A 17,650-nucleotide genomic window follows, 5' to 3' on the forward strand; every position below is an offset into this window, starting at 1 on the left:
ATCTTTTTTTTTTTTTTTTTTGGAGCTGGGGACCGAACCCAGGGCCTTGCGCTTCCTAGGTAAGCGCTCTACCACTGAGCTAAATCCCCAGCCCCTAGCTTTCATCTTTTAAATATTTATGTTAATTTTGTGTCTGTCTGTCTGTCTGTCTGTCCTGTAAAGATATATGCACAAGAATCTAGGTGGCCTCAGAGACCAGAAGAAGAAATTGGAGGCTAGAGAGATGGCTCAGAGGTTAAGAGCACTGACTTCTCTTCCAGAGGTCCTGAATTCAATATTCAATTCCCAGCAACCACATGGTGGCTCACAACCATCTGTTAATGGGGTCTGATGCCCTCTTCTGGTGTGTGTGTGAAGACAGCTACAGTGTACTCATACATAAATAAACCCCCCTCCCCCACCCGGGAGCTGGGGACCGAACCCAGGGCCTTGCGCTTCCTAGGCAAGCGCTCTACCACTGAGCTAAATTCCCAACCCCATAAATAAATCTTTAAAAAAAGAAAAGAAAAGAAAAGCAGTTGGATGGTTCCCTGAAACTGCAGTTGCAAGGGACTATAAGCCGATTGTCTTGGCTTGGATCTCAAGATTCAAACCTGGGTCCTGTGCAAGAGCAGTATGTGCTCTTAACTACTAAGCCATCTTTCCAGCACCACATTTCATCCTGAACTACATGGCCTTATAAAATTCTCTTGCCCACAATCCCAGGATTGCTACTGACTCAAATGGTTTAGTTTTTTTGCTACCTTGGGTGGATGGATGGCAGAATTCTTTAGAAGGTAAAGATCTAGTTTCCATTTCCTGAGAGAGAGAGAGAGAGAGAGAGAGAGAGAGAGAGAGAGAGAGAGAGAGAGAGAGAGCGCGAGCCAGCCCTGGGATCCAACCCTTCTTGTACAGTTCCTTCTGAATGGGTTGCCCCATCTGGCCTCTTGGGCTGAGGAAGTATTCAAACATCTTTAAGTCAGCTCAACTTGGGAAGTGTCCTGAAGGAGTTCTGACCCCACCACCTTGCAGTCATTCACAGTCCCAAGGATAGTCAGGTGGGGGACTGAGATCTCCAGCTTGTGCTTCGGAAGCCATTTGTCCTTGGTCTTCAATTAAGGACAACGACTCTGGAGCCTCCGCTTCTTTGGGGCTTGATTTGGCTCCAGGCTCAGGTTCCAAAGGTTCTTGTTCTCCCACACCTTCCGGGGGGAAGGTGCCAGGCGGCTTGCTGACGTCTGGGCGGACACTCTTGCTCTCTGGGAGAGAGCTCTCCAACGGTGTGTGTACTGAGAGGCAAACTGATTTCTCAGGGGCAGCGGGCACATCTGCCTGGGTTACTGGTAAAGCCGGGAGGCCAGATTCCCCAGGTGGGGCTCTGGCTTCCTCCCACGGACAGATGTCTGCCATGGTGCCCTTGATTTTATTTCCTTCTGGGTCTGTGACCTCCCAGACACATAGTTCCGCCTTTCCCTGGCGGCTTGCTCCATGGAGACTGACCTTGGGGCGGTCTGTGTCTACTGGGTCTTCCTGGGGGTAGAGCCCCGCCGACACTGAGCCTTCTGAGGGGCAGACTACCTCTGCTGCTCTTAAGAGGTGTCTTTCAACCCCTCCCGCCCCCTGAGACTCTCCATCCTGCCCCAGGTCCAGCGCTTCCTCCCCCACTGCTCCTGGACCTGCTTCCCAGGGGCAGATCTCTGCTTTCTCGGTAGAAGGAACCTCCTCTGCTTCCCAAGGACACACGTCCTCAGAACTGCCTTTGTTTCCATCAGAAGCATCTGTAGCTGCTTGTACCCCAAAGTCCTGACTCTCCCTGGGACACATGGCTTCCTGTTTCCCAACGTTGCTGGTCTGTGGCGTCTCCTGAACTGCCACACCTTCGTGCTCTCGTTTTCCAGGGGCCCTTTCTTTCTCCTCCTGAGTTTTTTCCTCTTCATCCTGTCTTGATGTCTCTGTCTCTGTAAGTCTCCCAGTCACCCTCTGGGAACAGAGCTCAACCTTGGTGTCACGGTCAGGTTTATACAGATCCGGGTCAGAAGCATCCCATGGGCACAGCTCAGCAGCCCCACCCTCTGAGCTGAGCGGTGCCTGGGAGCTGGCTCTAGGTTGGTCAGGGCACTGGCTGTGTGGATGGGACAAAGAGTCTGCTGCTACCATGTTTTCCCGCAGACAGTCAGGCTGGAGTTCCGAGCTTGCTCTTCCCCCATCAACAGAGCACTGTGATTTTAAAGCTGCAACTTTTCCTTGGGAGGTGTATTCCGGGAGAGAACCTGTCTTCAGGTCTCCCTTCTCTGATGCACTGTCACTTGCTTCCCAGGACTGTCCCTCTGCTTCCTGACTAATGCTGCTGCTGGGTAAGTCTGAGGCCTTGGAGACCTGGGCAGGTGGCTTCCAAGAACAGGCAGTTTCTGCTTCCTCTTCCTGGCAGAGTTTTGTATCCCCCTTTGATGTGCCTTCTTCTTGGAAGGAGAATTCTGCCTTTTCTGGATTCTTTCTCCTTGGCTGTGCTGGCTCACTCTCCGTCTCTCCCTCCAGTCCTTTCCCCACGGTGCCTTCATTCAATTCCCAGGCACAGATCTTGGCTTTTTCACTGACAGGGACTTCCTCTGTTTCCCAGGGACACACCTCTAAGAGCCTGGGACTCACGTTTTCCTGGAGTTCATCTTTTACGTTCTCAGTGTTCAAAGTGTCCGGCTGCTGAGAGGATGTCCCTGGGCTCATGCTGTCCCAGGGACAGACCACCTCCTTCTCTGAGCTGAGCCTCTCTGGCTTCTTCAGAGCACTACCAGCTACCTGACTGGGTCCAGCATCTGCAGAAGTCTGACTTGCATCATTTGGAGAAATCCTAGAGGCTTCAGCTCCAACAGTCCTTTCCTCTCCAGCCCCAGTGTCCACATCCCAGGGACAGATCTTGGCCTTCTGAGCTGTTTCCTCCACATCCCACGGGCAGATCTCAGCAGCTTTGTCCCCCATGCTGCCTTGCTTCTGGAGAGTGGCTTGGGGGTTCTCTGTGGTTCTTTGGGAGGTGCTATCACAGTCTGTGCTCTCCCAGGGGCAGATTGCTTCCTGCTTTTGGATCTGCCCCTCAGTCTCTTCCCGTGCTTGGATTCTTGCTCTCCCGGGCATTTTCTTCTCATCCTTTTGAACTTCTTCCTTAGGTGCGTGCTCTGATGCCCTGGTCTCTGTTCGTCCGTCCACTTCCCATGGACAGATTTCGACTGTTGAAGGTGTTGCTTGCCTTTCCTCTGGCTCGATGGCTTCCCAAGGGCACACTTGCAGTACCTGGCTACCCGCATTGCTTAGGAATTTCTCACCAGCCTTGGATGAAGAGTTGTCTGGATGTGGGCTGGACTGCTCAGGGGTTTCGTCCTCCCAGGGGCACACTGACTCCTGCCCTTGACGGACTGCAGACTTTGCCCTTGCAGTTTGTCCCCCCACCTCTACTGAGCATCCCTTTCTGGAGGCAGCCTCCTTTCCTGGGAGAGATTCCCTATCCGTTCCCTGATTCAGTGCTTCTGTACCTGCTAGTTCATCCCCCAGCTCCCAGGGACAGACCTCTGCTTTCTTGTCATTAGACAGCTCTCCTGCCTCCCAAGGACATATCTCTGTAATGCCACTGCCAAAACTCCCTGAGCTCCCTGGGGCTTGAAGTGAGACAGCTGAAGGGCCCCGGAAATCAGTACTTTCCCACGGACAAAGTGACACCAGGTCCCCGCCCAGATTCTGTTCTCTCCAGAAGGTTGCCTTCTTGGGGGATTTATGCCTTTCTTCAGGGAGTTCCTGTACCCTCTGAGCAGATGTCCCCTCCCCCACATCCCTCATCTCCCACAGGCACAGTTCTGCCTTAGCAGCATCAGGCAAAAGAGCCCCTGGATGCTTTTCTCCTTTGCTTACTACCACAGGCCTGCCCTGGCTTCTGTCAGAATCCTGGTGCACCAACTGAGGAGACTGACCTCCAGAGTCGGGGCTTTCCCAAGGACACACTGCCTCTTGGCCTCGGACCAGCCTCTCGGGCTTCTTCCGAGTAATGGTACCCGCACCTTCAGGTTCTGACTCCCCTGGGACTTTCTCTCTCTCTTCCCAGGACCTACTTAATACTTGTCTTGATGGCTTCTTCTCAAGACCTCCTCCTTCAGTCCCCTCCCAGGAGCAGATTTTGGCCTTGTCGACACTCTCTTGTGGGCCCATTCCTGATTCAGATTCAGTGACTTCCCAGGGGCACACCTCTGCCACCCTGTGGTCAGCACTGCCCAGGGGCTGGAGGGCAAGGCTGGGCACCTCTTTATATCCCACAGGGGATTCCTTTGCTTGTTCAGCATTTTTCTCCCCAAAAACTTGCCTCAGTGTGGCAAGCGCTATTTTACCAGTTCTCTCAATCTTCCGCTCCCCTGGACCCTGGGATGCTCTCTTGTTTCTATCTTCTTGCTCTCGGCTGCCCTCCTTTTGACAAACGTGCAGCATTCGGCTGGTGTGAGCATTCTGTTGGTTCTGGAGGGACTCCTCATCCTCACAGGGGGCGAGGGCAGCCTGTTTGCTCACTGCTTTGGGCCGGCCTAGCCTGGGAGATCGGGGTGGAGCCCCTGTGCTTACCTCTGTCGATTTTCCCTTCTCCGTCTCAGGGGTGCCCTCTCCACCGTCCTTCTCTTTGTAGGCGCTTCTAGAACGGGTCAGAGCTTTGATGGCCAGACCCAGGTTGCGCACGGAACCCTGCTGCAGAGGGGTCTTGAGGCTGTGAGACTTTGAGAAGACCTTGGACTTTTCCTCATCTGTATCATCTGCTTCCCCCTGGACGTGTCCACCCTCTGTGAGTGCCTCACTCTCTCCAGTCCCCTTTTTCTCCACTGCCACAGACAGGGCCCTCCAGATCTTGGTACGAGCTGAGGCAGGTGTGTGACTGCTTCGCTCTGGCCCTGCGGGGCCTTCCTGAACCACATTTTCTTTCTTGCCTGGCAGTTCTGCATTCTCCCAGGGGCAGATGAAAGTGAGAAGGGTAGGGCTTTGGGGGGGCTTTGAGACTGGTGCCAGAACAGGGGTAGGGGTTGGGGCCAGAGCTGGCAACAGAACAGGAGCCAATGTGGAGGTTGGGGTGGGAGACAACATTCTTGGCTCTCCCAGGCAGGCCCCAGACAGAGCCAAGATGGGTGTGGAGACCTGGTGCCGGATGGGTGGGTGAGGCAGCCTTCTCCCAGCCTCTTCATGAGGCCTCCCCGGGGTATGAGAGCTTTCCATACTGCTGCTCTTGGCAGGAGAAGGTGGGGCTGACAGAGGGGCCCTAAGAGGCCATTCCAGCCTCCTGGCTGATGGCCTCCGCACCGGGCTCACCATGGCTGCCTCAGCCTTCTTTCTTTCCTCTCTCTCTTTTGCCTGCCGATAGGTTTCCTCCAGGTAGGCCTGACTAGCCACAAGCAGAGCCTTTTCCCTGGAGCCAGCTACCACACTGAGTGACTTCTGCAGGGACATGGGCCTGGCTCTAGGGAGTCTTTCTCCCACTGTCAGGTTGTGGGCACTGGCTGATCTGAAGCCCAGGGCTGGGGGCCCCTCTACCGACACTTGGCCCTCTGTGGGTGAGGCCTTCTTGGACAGGGTCCGCCTCAGCGAGGATTCAGAGGGAGGAGTGTTGTGCTCCCTGTGATGCTCGTATGTGCTGCGGGTCTTGCGGAGGGCTGGTGCCTTCTCTGTTCCCTGAAGGCTGGAGCTGAGGAGCCTTCGTCGAGAAGACCCTGGCAGGCTGCTGAGGCCTAGAGAGCCTGAGTCCCGAGAATGCTGTCTAGCCAGGGCCTCTGGGAACTCAGCTAGGTATCTCATGAAAGAGCGCCCCAATCCCTGGCGTGAGCTGCCCCGCTTCTTGGGCAGGTGGGGGTTGTTGGCAGCCATCTCCTTGGTCTTTCGGACCTCTAGCTGGGCATAGAGCTTCTTCAACTCATCCTGCAAGGAAGGGGGCCGGCAGCAGAGCCACCTCTGAGATGGCCGAGCCCACCCCCCACCCCCAGTCAAACTATTCTCTCTGGGGAAATCACTTTTCTACCAAGTCGTATCCCTTTCTTGTTTCTTAAACTCAGAAGTCACCACTCTGTCCCTACAAGACCAGAACCAAGCTGGTTTCTATCTGGTTCCATTTCGCCCTCAGGGTTCAGAGTGTTCTCACTTCTCTGGAGCACGGTGATCTCTTGGGAAATGGCCAGCATTGGGGCAAGGACTGGGCACGAGACTCCTAACCCGCTGGCATCTCAAAGCTATTTTATTGACCTCTCTCTGTGCCTCTGTATCGTCGGGGTCTTGGTTTGTTTGTTTGTTTGTTTGTTTGTTTTGAGATGAGGTTTCTATCTGTGGCCCTGACTGTTCTGGAGCTCACTCTGTAGACCAGGCTGCCCTCTCCCAATCACTGCCTCCCAGGAGCAGGGATTAAGAGCATGGGCCACCACACCCTGGCACCTCTGCATCTTCTGTGTGACCCATGTTCACTTCCTTAGAGCATTCTAGGAGGTGGGTGGAAGGATGCCACACATCAGTGTCAATGAAGACTTTTGTGCTTTGAATTTCTCTCCAAAGCCGGCACAAGGGAGCAGAGTGGCGTGTGGTCTAAAAAGGGAGGGACTGGGGTGGGATGGCTTTGGCTATTGCTCTGACGTCTCAATTCAGAGAGGAGTACAAAGGCAGACCAGGTGGGGCTCAGGAGATGAGGTGGCTGTGGGAGAGACCTGCACAGGTTGCTGGGATGAGGAACTGGGAGATGCAAAGGGTCGATTGGTGGCTCCCCAAGATGGCTTCTTTGCCTTGGGTTATATATAAAACCGCATGGTCTCCTGATTTCTCCCAACCCCTGGCTCTATATAATGCCCCTGAGAAGAAAAATAAAAGGGAGCCTGTTTTTTCAGAGCTGTCCTCCAGAGAGCCGCTCTTTTCTAAGGCCCACTGAAAGAAAAGGGATCCTGGCGCCACTCTGTTGAAACTTCCTAGCTCTTACAGTTGACCCTTAGGGTCATTCCACTTTGCTGGGCACTCAAGGTTTTTCTAGTCTGTCTCCACCCCATGATGACATAGGGTTAAGAGTCCACTCATGACTGGGCCTGGGCCTTCAGAGTCTATGCATCTGGGTTTTGGGGGTTCTTTTTAATGTTGTACAGTAGGTGAGTCTAGGGTAGCAGAAAAGGGAGGTACAGAGTTGGAGGGAGGGAGGCCTTGGGGTGATTCTGTGGTACCCTAAGCCAGTGGTAGCCCAGCTGTGTTCCTCTGCTTAATCCTTAAAAGCTGGTATCCAGGCTGGGCACTGAGAAGGCAGAGGCGGGCAGAGATCTGTGAGACCAGCCTGGTCAACAAAGCAAGTTCAGGACAGTGAGGGTTCTGATACACAGAGACATAGCGATACCCTGTCTTTTAAAACCAAACCAAACAAACACAACTTAAAAAAAAAAAAAGGTGATCTGAACGAAATCGGGGGAGGGGAGGAGGAGCCTACCCGAATATCCCCTGGATCCAGGCTGCGCTCGCTCCAGGCTGAGGCGATGCTGCTGTTGAGGTAGGAGCCTGAGCGATGCAGGTCCGGCTCATCCTCATACACTTCATCCAAGATCTCCTCCCGGGGAGGTGCCCCCGGCTTCCAGAACTGCCCAAGACAGGTGTGGGGATGGGAGAAGACAAACCTACTCTGCCTTTAGTTCATGAGTCTTCCACCTTAGCCCTTCTCTGCTCCCGCCATTCTTCCTCAGCGAGGACTAGTACAGTGTCCCTAGGCATGGTCTTCGCTCCCCATCCCGCCACTATGAACCGCTCTGCACACCTTCAGGTCTACCAGCTGGATTAGAAGACACTGGAGGGGCTGGGGATTTAGCTCAGTGGTAGAGCGCTTACCTAGGAAGCTCAAGGCCCTGGGTTCGGTCCCCAGCTCCGAAAAAAAGAACCAAAAAAAAAAAAAAAAAAAAAAAAAAGAGGCAGAGGCTGCCAGATATCTGTGAGTTAGAAGCCAGCCTGCTCTACAGAGCTAGTTCCGGGACAGCCAGGGCTACACAAAGAAACCTTGTCTTAAAAAAAACCAACCGGGTTGGGGATTTAGCTCAGTGGTAGAGCGCTTGCCTAGCAAGCACAAGGCCCTGGGTTTGGTCCCCAGCTCCGGAAAAAAAAAGAAAAAAGAAAAAACAAAAAACAAAAACCAACCAACCAACCAAAAGAAAACAACCCCAAAGACAACAACACAGTAACAACAGTAACAACAATAACAACAACAATAACAACACCTCCCCACCCCAAATACTCCTCTTCCATCCCTAGCTCTATGCTGTTTGCATGGGAACTAGAAGCAAGGGCTTGCTCCTCTCCCAGCTTGCCTGGGATACGAGTCATTCTGCTTGCTGTGAAGTGGGTGCTGAGGTCTCAGGGCCACAGTGTTCTTCACCAGGGGCTGAGGGACGGCCTTATGCAGTAGGGGAAAGACCTTACCTTAGGGATGAAGATCAGAGCCAGTGTGGTTGTGACTGTACTGTGGGTATGGAGGAAGAAGAGGAGAAGGGTCCAGTCTGGGTGCAGGGAAGGAACCAGCACAAACCTGAGGGCCAGATGGAACAGGGAGATCATCAGTGTGGGGAGTAGCCTGCCTGCCTCACCTCACTAACTCTGGGCCCCAGCCCCAGTCCCTGCCCCTGCCCCTGTCCCAGCCCCAGCCCCAGCCCCAGCCCCAGCCCCAGCCCCAGCCCCAGCCCCAGCCCCAGCCCCAGCCCCAGCCCCTGCCTGGCAGTGCCCAGCAGAGGACTCTTTCTTCCCTCACAGATATAATCCTAAGGTTCCCATTAATTCTATTTTCTGAAGTGTCCTCATAAGAGATTCCACCCCACTGCCCCTGCCTGTCCAGGCGATAATACTGTGCTCAGGACTCCGTTGAGATCACTGTGTGATTTGAGCCTTCTCCCATCACAGACCCAGGTCCCACAGCCAGCCTGCTGCTCTGGAGACTGAGGAGTAGGCAGGGAGCAAGGGCTTGAGGAAAAAACACTTAGGATCGGGACATGGGATTAGGACAAGACATACTTCTTATGGATTGGGCGTCTCTTCTGAAAGAGTTCTGGAGTATAGGAAGGGTATGTGTGAGGTCCTGCTGGGCATAGCAGGATTGCAGGGGTTACTCTTAGATGGACCACTCACCTAGAGGTGGGGAACATTGGCCAGGTGGGAGGAGTCTCAGGAAGAAGGGCTAGTCCTCACCTGGCTGTGTGGAAGGCTGTAGAGAGCAGCAGCTCATTGTGTAGGGCAATACTCATGTAGCGTGGCTCATGGAAGGCTGAGGGGACAGCCCGCGTGGCATAGCAGAGGAAGCTGCCCCAACAGAGCAGCAGCATTTCCGCTGTGGAGATTGGAGAGAGAGCCATTTCAGCAGCCTGCTGACCCTCTCCAAAACCAAGTGTGCTGGGTAGCCCAGATGTAGGGCGAGCTAGCACAAGGAACACCCTGGAGGTGAATAGTCAGGAGCCAGAGGAGGCCGAGCCCCGCTCAACAGAAGCAGCTCACCCACAACCATGATGTAGTCCCAGTGGTCATGGTGACAGAGGTAGAAATGGCGGCCAGTGGGGGTGTGACCCCGGGTCACCAGAGGTGTGTGCTGGATGCCTGGCTCCAGAACGCCCGCTGTCCACACGACCAGGAAGCCCAATACCAGAAGCAGGAGTTGCCCCAGACGCTGCAGCAGCTGCCCGCTGCTTGGGTGCGGCCCGCGCTGTGCAGTTCGAGACAGAAACAGCTGGAGCACCCTGAGGGGAGTAAGGTACACGGAGGATGGGGCCAAAGCCCCGCACTCTGTCCTTTGCCCTCCTGCCCACTACGTGTTTGCCTTCAACTGGGTGGCTTGGGGTAAGCAGAGCTGTGGCAAGGTCTATCAGGGCCCTACCTATAAAGCTTGAGGATAATGGTCCCATAGACGACGGCAAACCCCAGCAGCCGGACCCAGCGGAGAGCGACGCAGCGGAATACGCTGGGCTTGAAGTACAGTATGAATACCTGGTGGCAAAGGGGACTGAGACAGCTGTTCTGGGCTGCACTTTTACTTCAAGCACACATATGTCACATGACCAACCTTCCCGGCAGTCCCACAGTGGAGGCCTCACATTTCTCTTGTGAAGAGTTAAAAAAAAAAAAACAGAACAGAACAAAACAAAACAAACAAACAAACAAACAAACAAAAAAAAAACGAAACAAACTCCCCAAAACCAAAACGTGTCCTAAACCACACAGCAGGTCAGAAAACTCTTCCCAGTCTGCATCTCTGCCTGCAGCGCTCACTAGGCCGTTTGTGGGAATAGACAGGGGGGGGGAAATGTAAAGTCATCAAATCTTCCTAGGAAGGCAGGGATGGATTCTGAAAGAGGGTTTGGGAGTGGGGGTACTAAGAAGAGAGGCTGACTACAGGTCACAGACTCACCGGGAAGTAGAGAAGTAAGGATCCAAAAAGAATGGTTTCCAGGAGGACGATCCCAGATGCCCGGATTCTCTGTTAGCCCAGGGAGACAGGTGTGAGCAGGGCGTGAACAGGGTGTGAGTGCCGAGCCTGGCCTGGATCCATCAGGAAGCTCACTCTGGCCCTGGGCTTCCCCATCTAGCTCCACCCTCTGTTCACAGCCACTTGTCCAGTCTCACTCACTGGGCTCACAGCAGAGGTTGCTGGAGGGAGAAAGGGCCTCTGGCATTTCTCCAAGCTTTGGGTCAAACTGTACCTTAATCTAGAATAAGATGTCCCCTTTTTCTTGTAAAAGTCAGTTAACCTTCAAGCCTGCCTCCAGCATCACCTTTCCTTTTCTCTTTCTTTTTTTTAAAAAAAGATTTATTATGTATATGAGTACACTGTAGCTGTCTTCAGAAACACCAGAAGAGGGCATCAGATCCCATTACAGATGGTTGTGAGCCACCATGTGGTTGCCGAGAATTGAACTCAGGACCTCAGGAAGAGCAGTCCGTGCTCTTAACCACTGAGCCATCTCTCCAGCCCTCACCCCCACCCCCAACATCACTTTTCATACTCTCTCCCTGGCTGTCTCCTCCAGAATAACTGTGTCCCCAGTCTGAGCTCCCAGGGCACCTGAGACCACATCCATCCTTGGCCTGTCTCATTGCTTCCTCCCTGCCCTGGGGATCGGGTTGCTACTCTTGCAGGGTGCCTTTGCTGTATTTTACACTGAGTAAGCATTCCACTAGTATTTGTTGAATCAAATACAATGTTGCAGAGGCAAAACAGGTCTAAGATAAGAGAGGTCACTGCCTAATGTCACACATTCAGGTGTAAAGAGGCAAGACTGGCCCTCGTTTTCCCAAGGCTTAGTTCTGTACTTGAGATGGATTGGATGTGTGTGCAGAGGGGCCTTCTTGCCTTGCTCCCTCGGCAACGGTAGGCAACCAGCATACTCAGGAAGACAGCCAGCATGCAGCAGGCTTGGCAAGCCAGCACTGCTGTCCTCAGCGCCCGGGCCTCCTCCACTAGGCATGGTGTGGCATCCAGACAGCTGGTACAGCCCTCAGGACATGGTTGGCATCCTAGCAGCTTCCCTAAGCTGCCTTGTGGGGACCCAAATTGCCCAGCAGTCTGAGTAGCACTCTCCTCTAACCCTGCAAAGAACAAGAGGGGTGTAAGGAGGAGAGCTTAGCTGGAGGTACCTGAAGTTCTAGCCTTGGGTCCTGAGGGCTCCATGCCCTCCTGTAGCTTATGGCCCCAGGAGTAAAAATAAAGTGTTATGCCCCATGAAGGACAGGGTATCAGGAAGAGGCGATGCCAGGCCTAAGGCTAACTTGTCTCATACCTATGTGTTTGGGTTTGTTCTCCAAAGGAAGACACCTACAAACAGCCCTGCTGATCTCTCACTCTCTCATTTTCCCTCTCTCCCTCCTTTTCTCTTGAGACAGGGTCTTTGTTTGTAGCCCAAGCTGGCCTTGAATGCATGGCAGTCCTCCTGCCTCGGCCTTGAAAGCGCTGGGACTACAAGTTCGCACCACCCCACTCAGCCTCTCCTCTTGGCTTTCTCCTGTTGAGCTCCCACTTCCTCCCAGGGTCACCTTCAATCCATCTTTCTTCCAAAGATGTTTCATCCCAGCTCACCTTGGCTTACCAAACCTCTGCTTAGCCCTCTCCCACTCACCCCCAGAACCACCAGCTCCATGGAATCCAGGTCGGCAACGACAGAGATAGCGGCCAAGGACAAAACCCTGACCCTCCAGAGGGACACACTGTGGGGATGACAAATGACATTCGCTTGTACGACGTTTTTCTCTGAAAGCTTTCCCCACTTCGAAGGGCCCCCTCCATCCATGGCTTCTGTGTTTATTCCAGGAGATTTCACCAGAAGCTTTCTCTGGTTCATGCCTAGCCCTTCCTCATCTGAAAACTTCCCCACCCCTGCTGTTAGGCCCTACCAGGTTTATCCAAGAAAAGAGTTCAGGATACACAACTCTTTTGTTCTGACCGGAGGTAGCAGGAACCTTGAGTCCCATTTCCTGGTGCCTCACTTGCTTGGGCTAGTTACCAGGGGGTGGGGTGGGGGTGGGGAATGAAGACAGAGAGAGTTCAGAGCTCCATCATACTGTGTGTACCTACCCCCTGCTTCAGAGGGTTCCCATGACCCACCCCCACTTGGTACACAGATGATGTGATAGCTGGTCTATGTCATCTTGACACAAGCTAGAGTTATCAAGAGTGAAGAGAGCCCCAACTGAGAGAATGCCTTCATAGGGTCCATCTGTAGGGCATTCCCTTAATTAATGATTGATGTGGGACCATCCCTAGGCTGGTGGTGCTGGATGCTATAAGTAAGCAGGCTGAGCAAGCCATAAGGAGCAAGCCATGAGCAGCATCCCGCCATGGTTTTTGCATCCATCAGCTCCTGACTCCAGGTTCCTGCTCTGCTCGTCCTTTCCTGCCCTCACTGCCTTTAATGTTGCTGTTCTATGGAACTGAACAGGAGTGAACTACACCCTTTCCTCCCCTGGTTGCTTTGCTCATGATGTTTCATCACAACAGTAATCCTAAGACAAGGAAGTTAAAAAAGACCCCAGAGAGGGGCAACTTCTTCCATCAGGACTTATCTGGCTTTTACATAGGACTGCTTTTCTCTGCCTAAAACCAGCCTGAGGGGAACAGGGGTGGCCGGAGGCCAAGGTCAGCTCTTTATTTTACCTCCTCCATTGATGTGTGCTCAGCAGGGGATAGCACAAGGCCTCAGAGGTGGGCAGGGAAGCTGAGCACATCGTCAGTGTCTCAGAGCACTCTGAGGTAAAGGGCTTTGAGCCTGCATATGGCTTGGAGTTTGTCGCCTTCAACGTCCCAGACCTTTTCTAGCTGTGGCTAGCCTCCTCCTACACCCACTAGCAACTCTATTTACTTCCGTGAATACCAATGGAGTATACTCTATGAACCATGAGGAGCTCAGAGCTGTGTTGATATGAAGCATGTGGCCTAGGAGAAGGAAAGCTTCTGGCTCAGAAGTTGCCCTAAAGAGGAATCCTGGGGGCTGGAGAGATGGCTTAGCACACTGCACAGCCTGTAGGCAGCTCAACCTTTCCAGGCGTTCTGTTGCTCTAAACCTCTTTCAGAGGGTTCAGCCAGTTCCTGCTTCTCCCAGGCCCTGGTCTGGTCTCAGAGTGGTCTTTGCAGCTTTTCTCCTCTGAGAGTCTTTGCTGCTCAGGTTCACTCCTCTGAAAGGGACTCAGCATCTATTGCTTACTGTGGCAGGGAGGAGCCTAGTGAATCTGCTCAGTTTCAGGGACTTTCTGAAGCTATTTTGAGTTGTGTACTTTTCTGTTTAAAGAACTTCTCTACAAGGGACTGGAGAGATGGCTTAGCAGTAAAGAGTGCTGACTGCTCTAGCAGAGGTCTTGAGTTCAATTTCCAGCAACCACATGGTGGCTCTCAACCATCTAGAATGGGATCCTCTTCTGGTGTGTCTGAAGACAATGAGTGTACAGTGTATAGACAGTGACAGGGCAAACAGGGAGGCACACTGAGGTTTCAAGGGCATGAGGAATAGCTTTTTTGGGGGAGAGGCAGAAGGGATGGAATATGCTGTATATTGGCCTCCCTTTGTAAAAGTCTATGCTTTCGCCTCTGCCAATCACTTGGGACCACCTTGAAGCCTTGAGATGTCAGGGTGGCTTTGGCAGTGATGGGAAAGGGGAATGAAGGCAGGGCTCAGTGGACCCTTCTCCTTGCCTGGGTGCTGTTGAGGTCACACAGGTGTGTGTTCGAGTACCAGCCTGGGCCGCTTGCGCACTGGTTGATGTCCACACTTTGGAGGTCGATGTCCATCTGCACCTGTCCCCTAGGGCAGCAAATTGGCAGTTAGGGTCACAGTGGGGATGCTGAAGTGATCACCAGACTATGGGGGCAGGGCAGGTTTTGCACACTTTAGCACAGGGGTGTGAGGGCACACACACAACACCATTTCTGTGGTGTGCCATGAACCCTGTGTCTGCGGTGACAGTCCCCCTCCCACTAGGTTGCAGTCCCCACTGCGCCACTAGCCAACATCTTAACATTTTCTGCTCTCATCAATGGGTAGAAAGGACGCGTCAACAATGCAGAGGCCGCAGCTCCGGTGATCATGAAAAAGGGATTTTCCACACTTGTTCATTGCACACACACACACACACACACACACACACACACACACACACACACAGAGGCACACACGCGTGCACTTGCACACGTGCACAGCACATGCCGCTCGCTCTGCTGTTTACCTCCTGTTTACTCTGCTCAGGCCAGGTCTGAACTGATCACAGCAAAGGAGCCCTGTGGTCTCTTTTGTGACTGAATTGGGAGAGTTCTGTCATGGAGCTAGGATGTCTTCTGGGAACAATGGGGGAGGAGAGGAGGAGCGACCTGGAAAGGCAGCACTGCCTGCTGTGAGCCTGGCCTCCTTTCCCAGTGGGGCCACTGACCCTTTACTCTAGCTGAAGGTTCTTTGAGGAATATCACAAAGCACTGTGGTAGATAGGATCCTAGATAGGATAGTGGAGCCTGCTCTCCTAAGAACCCTGTCATTGGCAATGACACTGGGGACTCAGCCAACTCCTTGACAGAAAGAAAGGGCATTGCTTCCAAGCCCCGTCCAGGGATTCTTCTCCTCCTGGGAAGCCGCCCGGAGTGTCCCTGTAGTTCCTGAGAAGCCAGGAGTGTGGATTATTAATGTCACCAAGTTCTCAGGTCCCAACTCTTCGGTCTGTACCTCAGACCTGAGAACCAAGACCCGTCCTTGTCTAGACTCCTCCATCTGCACACACACACACATACACACACACATGCATGCACATGCACACACATATATACACACACATATACATACACACACGCACACACACATATATATACACATGCAATACACACATCCACACACATATATATACATGCATACATACATACACACACGCATGCACATGCACACAATACACACATCCACACATATATGTACACACACATACACACATGCACATGCACACACACATACACACACATATAGATAGATGTATGTGTACTTACCTGTATATACGCATGTCACAGACATTCACTCATTGTGCTTAACCTATAAGCAGCATCAACAGATACCCAGGCACGGGCCTGCAATCCTGGCACTTTGCCAGTGGAGGCAGGGGGATCAGGATTACAGGTCAGCCTTGGCTACGTGAGAAACTATCTTAAGAGAAAACATAACACACTGGAGATGTACACATACACACACAAATAAAACAATAACTGAACTAATAGATGTCCAGATGAATATGCACGGATTGTCTGGTTCACACACAGCACGCGCGCACACACACCCGAGAACGTTAATAGTTACAGATTCCTAGTGCCAGCTGTAAATAGACACAGCTGAATGCATACACACATCTGTGTCCCCCACACACATATGCTCTTGCCAAATGGTCTGCGCACAGTGCAGAAGACTTGTGGACCCCTCACAAACCATCAACTCCTTCCCAAACTCACTCACCTGACCTCTGGGGTGAGGTCTGGCTTGAGTCCATAGAACGTGGCCGAGACTGTGACTAGCCAGCCAGGACGGAGCCGGCCCTCATGGCATTCCAGGAAGGGAGGAGATAGCTTCACCTGCTGTATGTCCCCCACATACCCATCCCCCCGTGGCCACTTGGGACTGTCAAGACTCCTTAGGTCATTGGTCAGTACTCGCTTCTGGAGGCCAGGGCTATCTAAATCCTCTTCTGGATTCTCTTCCTGTACCTTGTTCCCAGACAGGTCCTGAAGGATGGTCTCATCCCCCATCCGAGTGGCCTGCAGGGCCAGCTGAAGGTGGCTAGCCCCGGGTGGAGGGTTAAAGGTCAGCAGAGCCCTGTATGCTTTCGGGTCTCCCTCTGCCACACTGCGAACGAGTGCCTGGTACCACTCCACATCCTCCTCCACGCTTGCCTCCCGGATGTCGTTGGCTTGTAGAAGCATGTTGAGAAAGTTGGCAGCCTGGGCCAGGGTGCCCGCTGCTCTCTGTAGGACTGGGGGGACCCCGGCTTTGCCTTCTGCCCCACGGACTTCATACTTCCCGCTACAGTTTGCTCCTGACAGCTGTTGAACGTCTCCAGAGTAGAGGAAGGCCAGGGCCGCTTCTGCCCCCTTCGGGGGCATCCACGTGGGGCCAAATCCTGGCTTGGCTTGGGAGGGCCTTGGAGGCAGAGAGCGTGAGGGCCTTTGGCTCCCCAGAGCCCCACTGCAGAGGAAACAGAAGCTTAGAAGCCCCCAAGCAAGAGAAGAGGGGACCACTGCTCTGGCACTCATTCTGCAGCAGCGCTCAGATCCCTGGAGTCCAGGCTGCCTAGAGGTTGGGTGGCTCAGAAGAACGCAGGTAGAGACTGGTATACAGTCTGACACCACACCCTCTCACCTCCCTCCCTCCCCCTCCCTTCCTCTCCCCTCACTCTCTCCCTCCTCCCTCCCTCTGTCCCTTTTCTCTCTCTGTGCCTCTCTGTCTCTTTGCCTATGTCTATGTCTGTGTGTCTGTGTGTCTGTGTGTCTGTGTGTCTGTGTGTGTCTGTCTGTCTGTGTGTCTGTCTCTAGTCTGTTTTGCTTTGTGTTTCCCTCCCCCTCTCTAATGTCATCAGTGAGCTTCTGGTTATAGGTAGGAGAGCCCTGCCCCTCCTCACTCAGGGTGTCCCCCCATCTCAAAACCTCTTAATCCTGGCACGCTACTCTTTTCTCTACCTCTGATCCGGTGCACTGACACACACCCCACATCTGCTCCAGCAGGAGAAGAGGGGAAGGGAGGGGACCGACCAGTTGTTCTCTCTCTGCCCCCCTCTTCTCTCTACCCTTCACTCCATTAGGGGAGATGGGCAAATCCGGCCTGAGGCACCATAGCAACCAGAGATGAATCCATGTCCCTCTCTCTACCCCATGCCCCACTTGGCCTCTTGGCAGCGACTGCCAAGAGCCTAATAAAGAGCTAGCTGCATGTCCTGGCTGTGCACTCTGCTCCTGGTGCCTGCACTCCCGACACTCTGCTGCTTAATGGCGTTGAGATGGGGAATGGCAAAGGTAGGGCAGAGAGTGCCCAGGAGAGCCAGTTAGCAGACTGGCAGTTCCTGAAATGTTTTCTTCTGCATGCAATCTCAATGAATCCCCCAGCCAAGTATAGTGACTCTCCTCATCCCTGCTTCTCAGGTACAGGCACTAATGCTCAGACACCCACTGCCTGCG

At 53.3% G+C, this 17,650-nt stretch overlaps 1 protein-coding gene across 1 annotated transcript; it reads right to left on the minus strand.

The window, feature by feature from the left end:
- Positions 1–852: 852 nt before the first annotated feature.
- Gpr179 (G protein-coupled receptor 179) lies at positions 853–16,732 on the minus strand. Its single transcript, XM_008768197.3, has 11 exons — positions 15,939–16,732; positions 14,153–14,261; positions 12,087–12,174; positions 11,324–11,559; positions 10,382–10,450; positions 9,851–9,960; positions 9,475–9,713; positions 9,172–9,310; positions 8,413–8,518; positions 7,436–7,582; positions 853–5,904 (listed from the first exon to the last, which is right to left on the minus strand). The coding sequence occupies exons 1-11, from the start codon at positions 16,730–16,732 to the stop codon at positions 1,012–1,014; spliced, it is 6,930 nt and encodes a 2,309-aa protein (XP_008766419.1). The 3' UTR covers positions 853–1,011.
- Between the last annotated feature and the right edge of the window lie 918 nt (positions 16,733–17,650).

The sequence above is a fragment of the Rattus norvegicus genome, chromosome 10, assembly GCF_036323735.1.
Source record: "Rattus norvegicus strain BN/NHsdMcwi chromosome 10, GRCr8, whole genome shotgun sequence".
Taxonomy (NCBI): Eukaryota; Metazoa; Chordata; class Mammalia; order Rodentia; family Muridae; genus Rattus; species Rattus norvegicus.

Coding starts and splice junctions, on each gene's coding strand:
- Gpr179 (XM_008768197.3), bottom strand. CDS start 16,732: ATGAGTGCCAGAGCAGTGGTCCCCTCTTCTCTTGCTTGGGGGCTTCTA. Junction 10,451..11,323: donor ACCGTTGCCGAGGGAGCAAG/GCAAGAAGGCCC, acceptor CTGGGCTAACAG/AGAATCCGGGCATCTGGGAT. Junction 9,714..9,850: donor ATTATCCTCAAGCTTTATAG/GTAGGGCCCTGA, acceptor TACTCCCCTCAG/GGTGCTCCAGCTGTTTCTGT.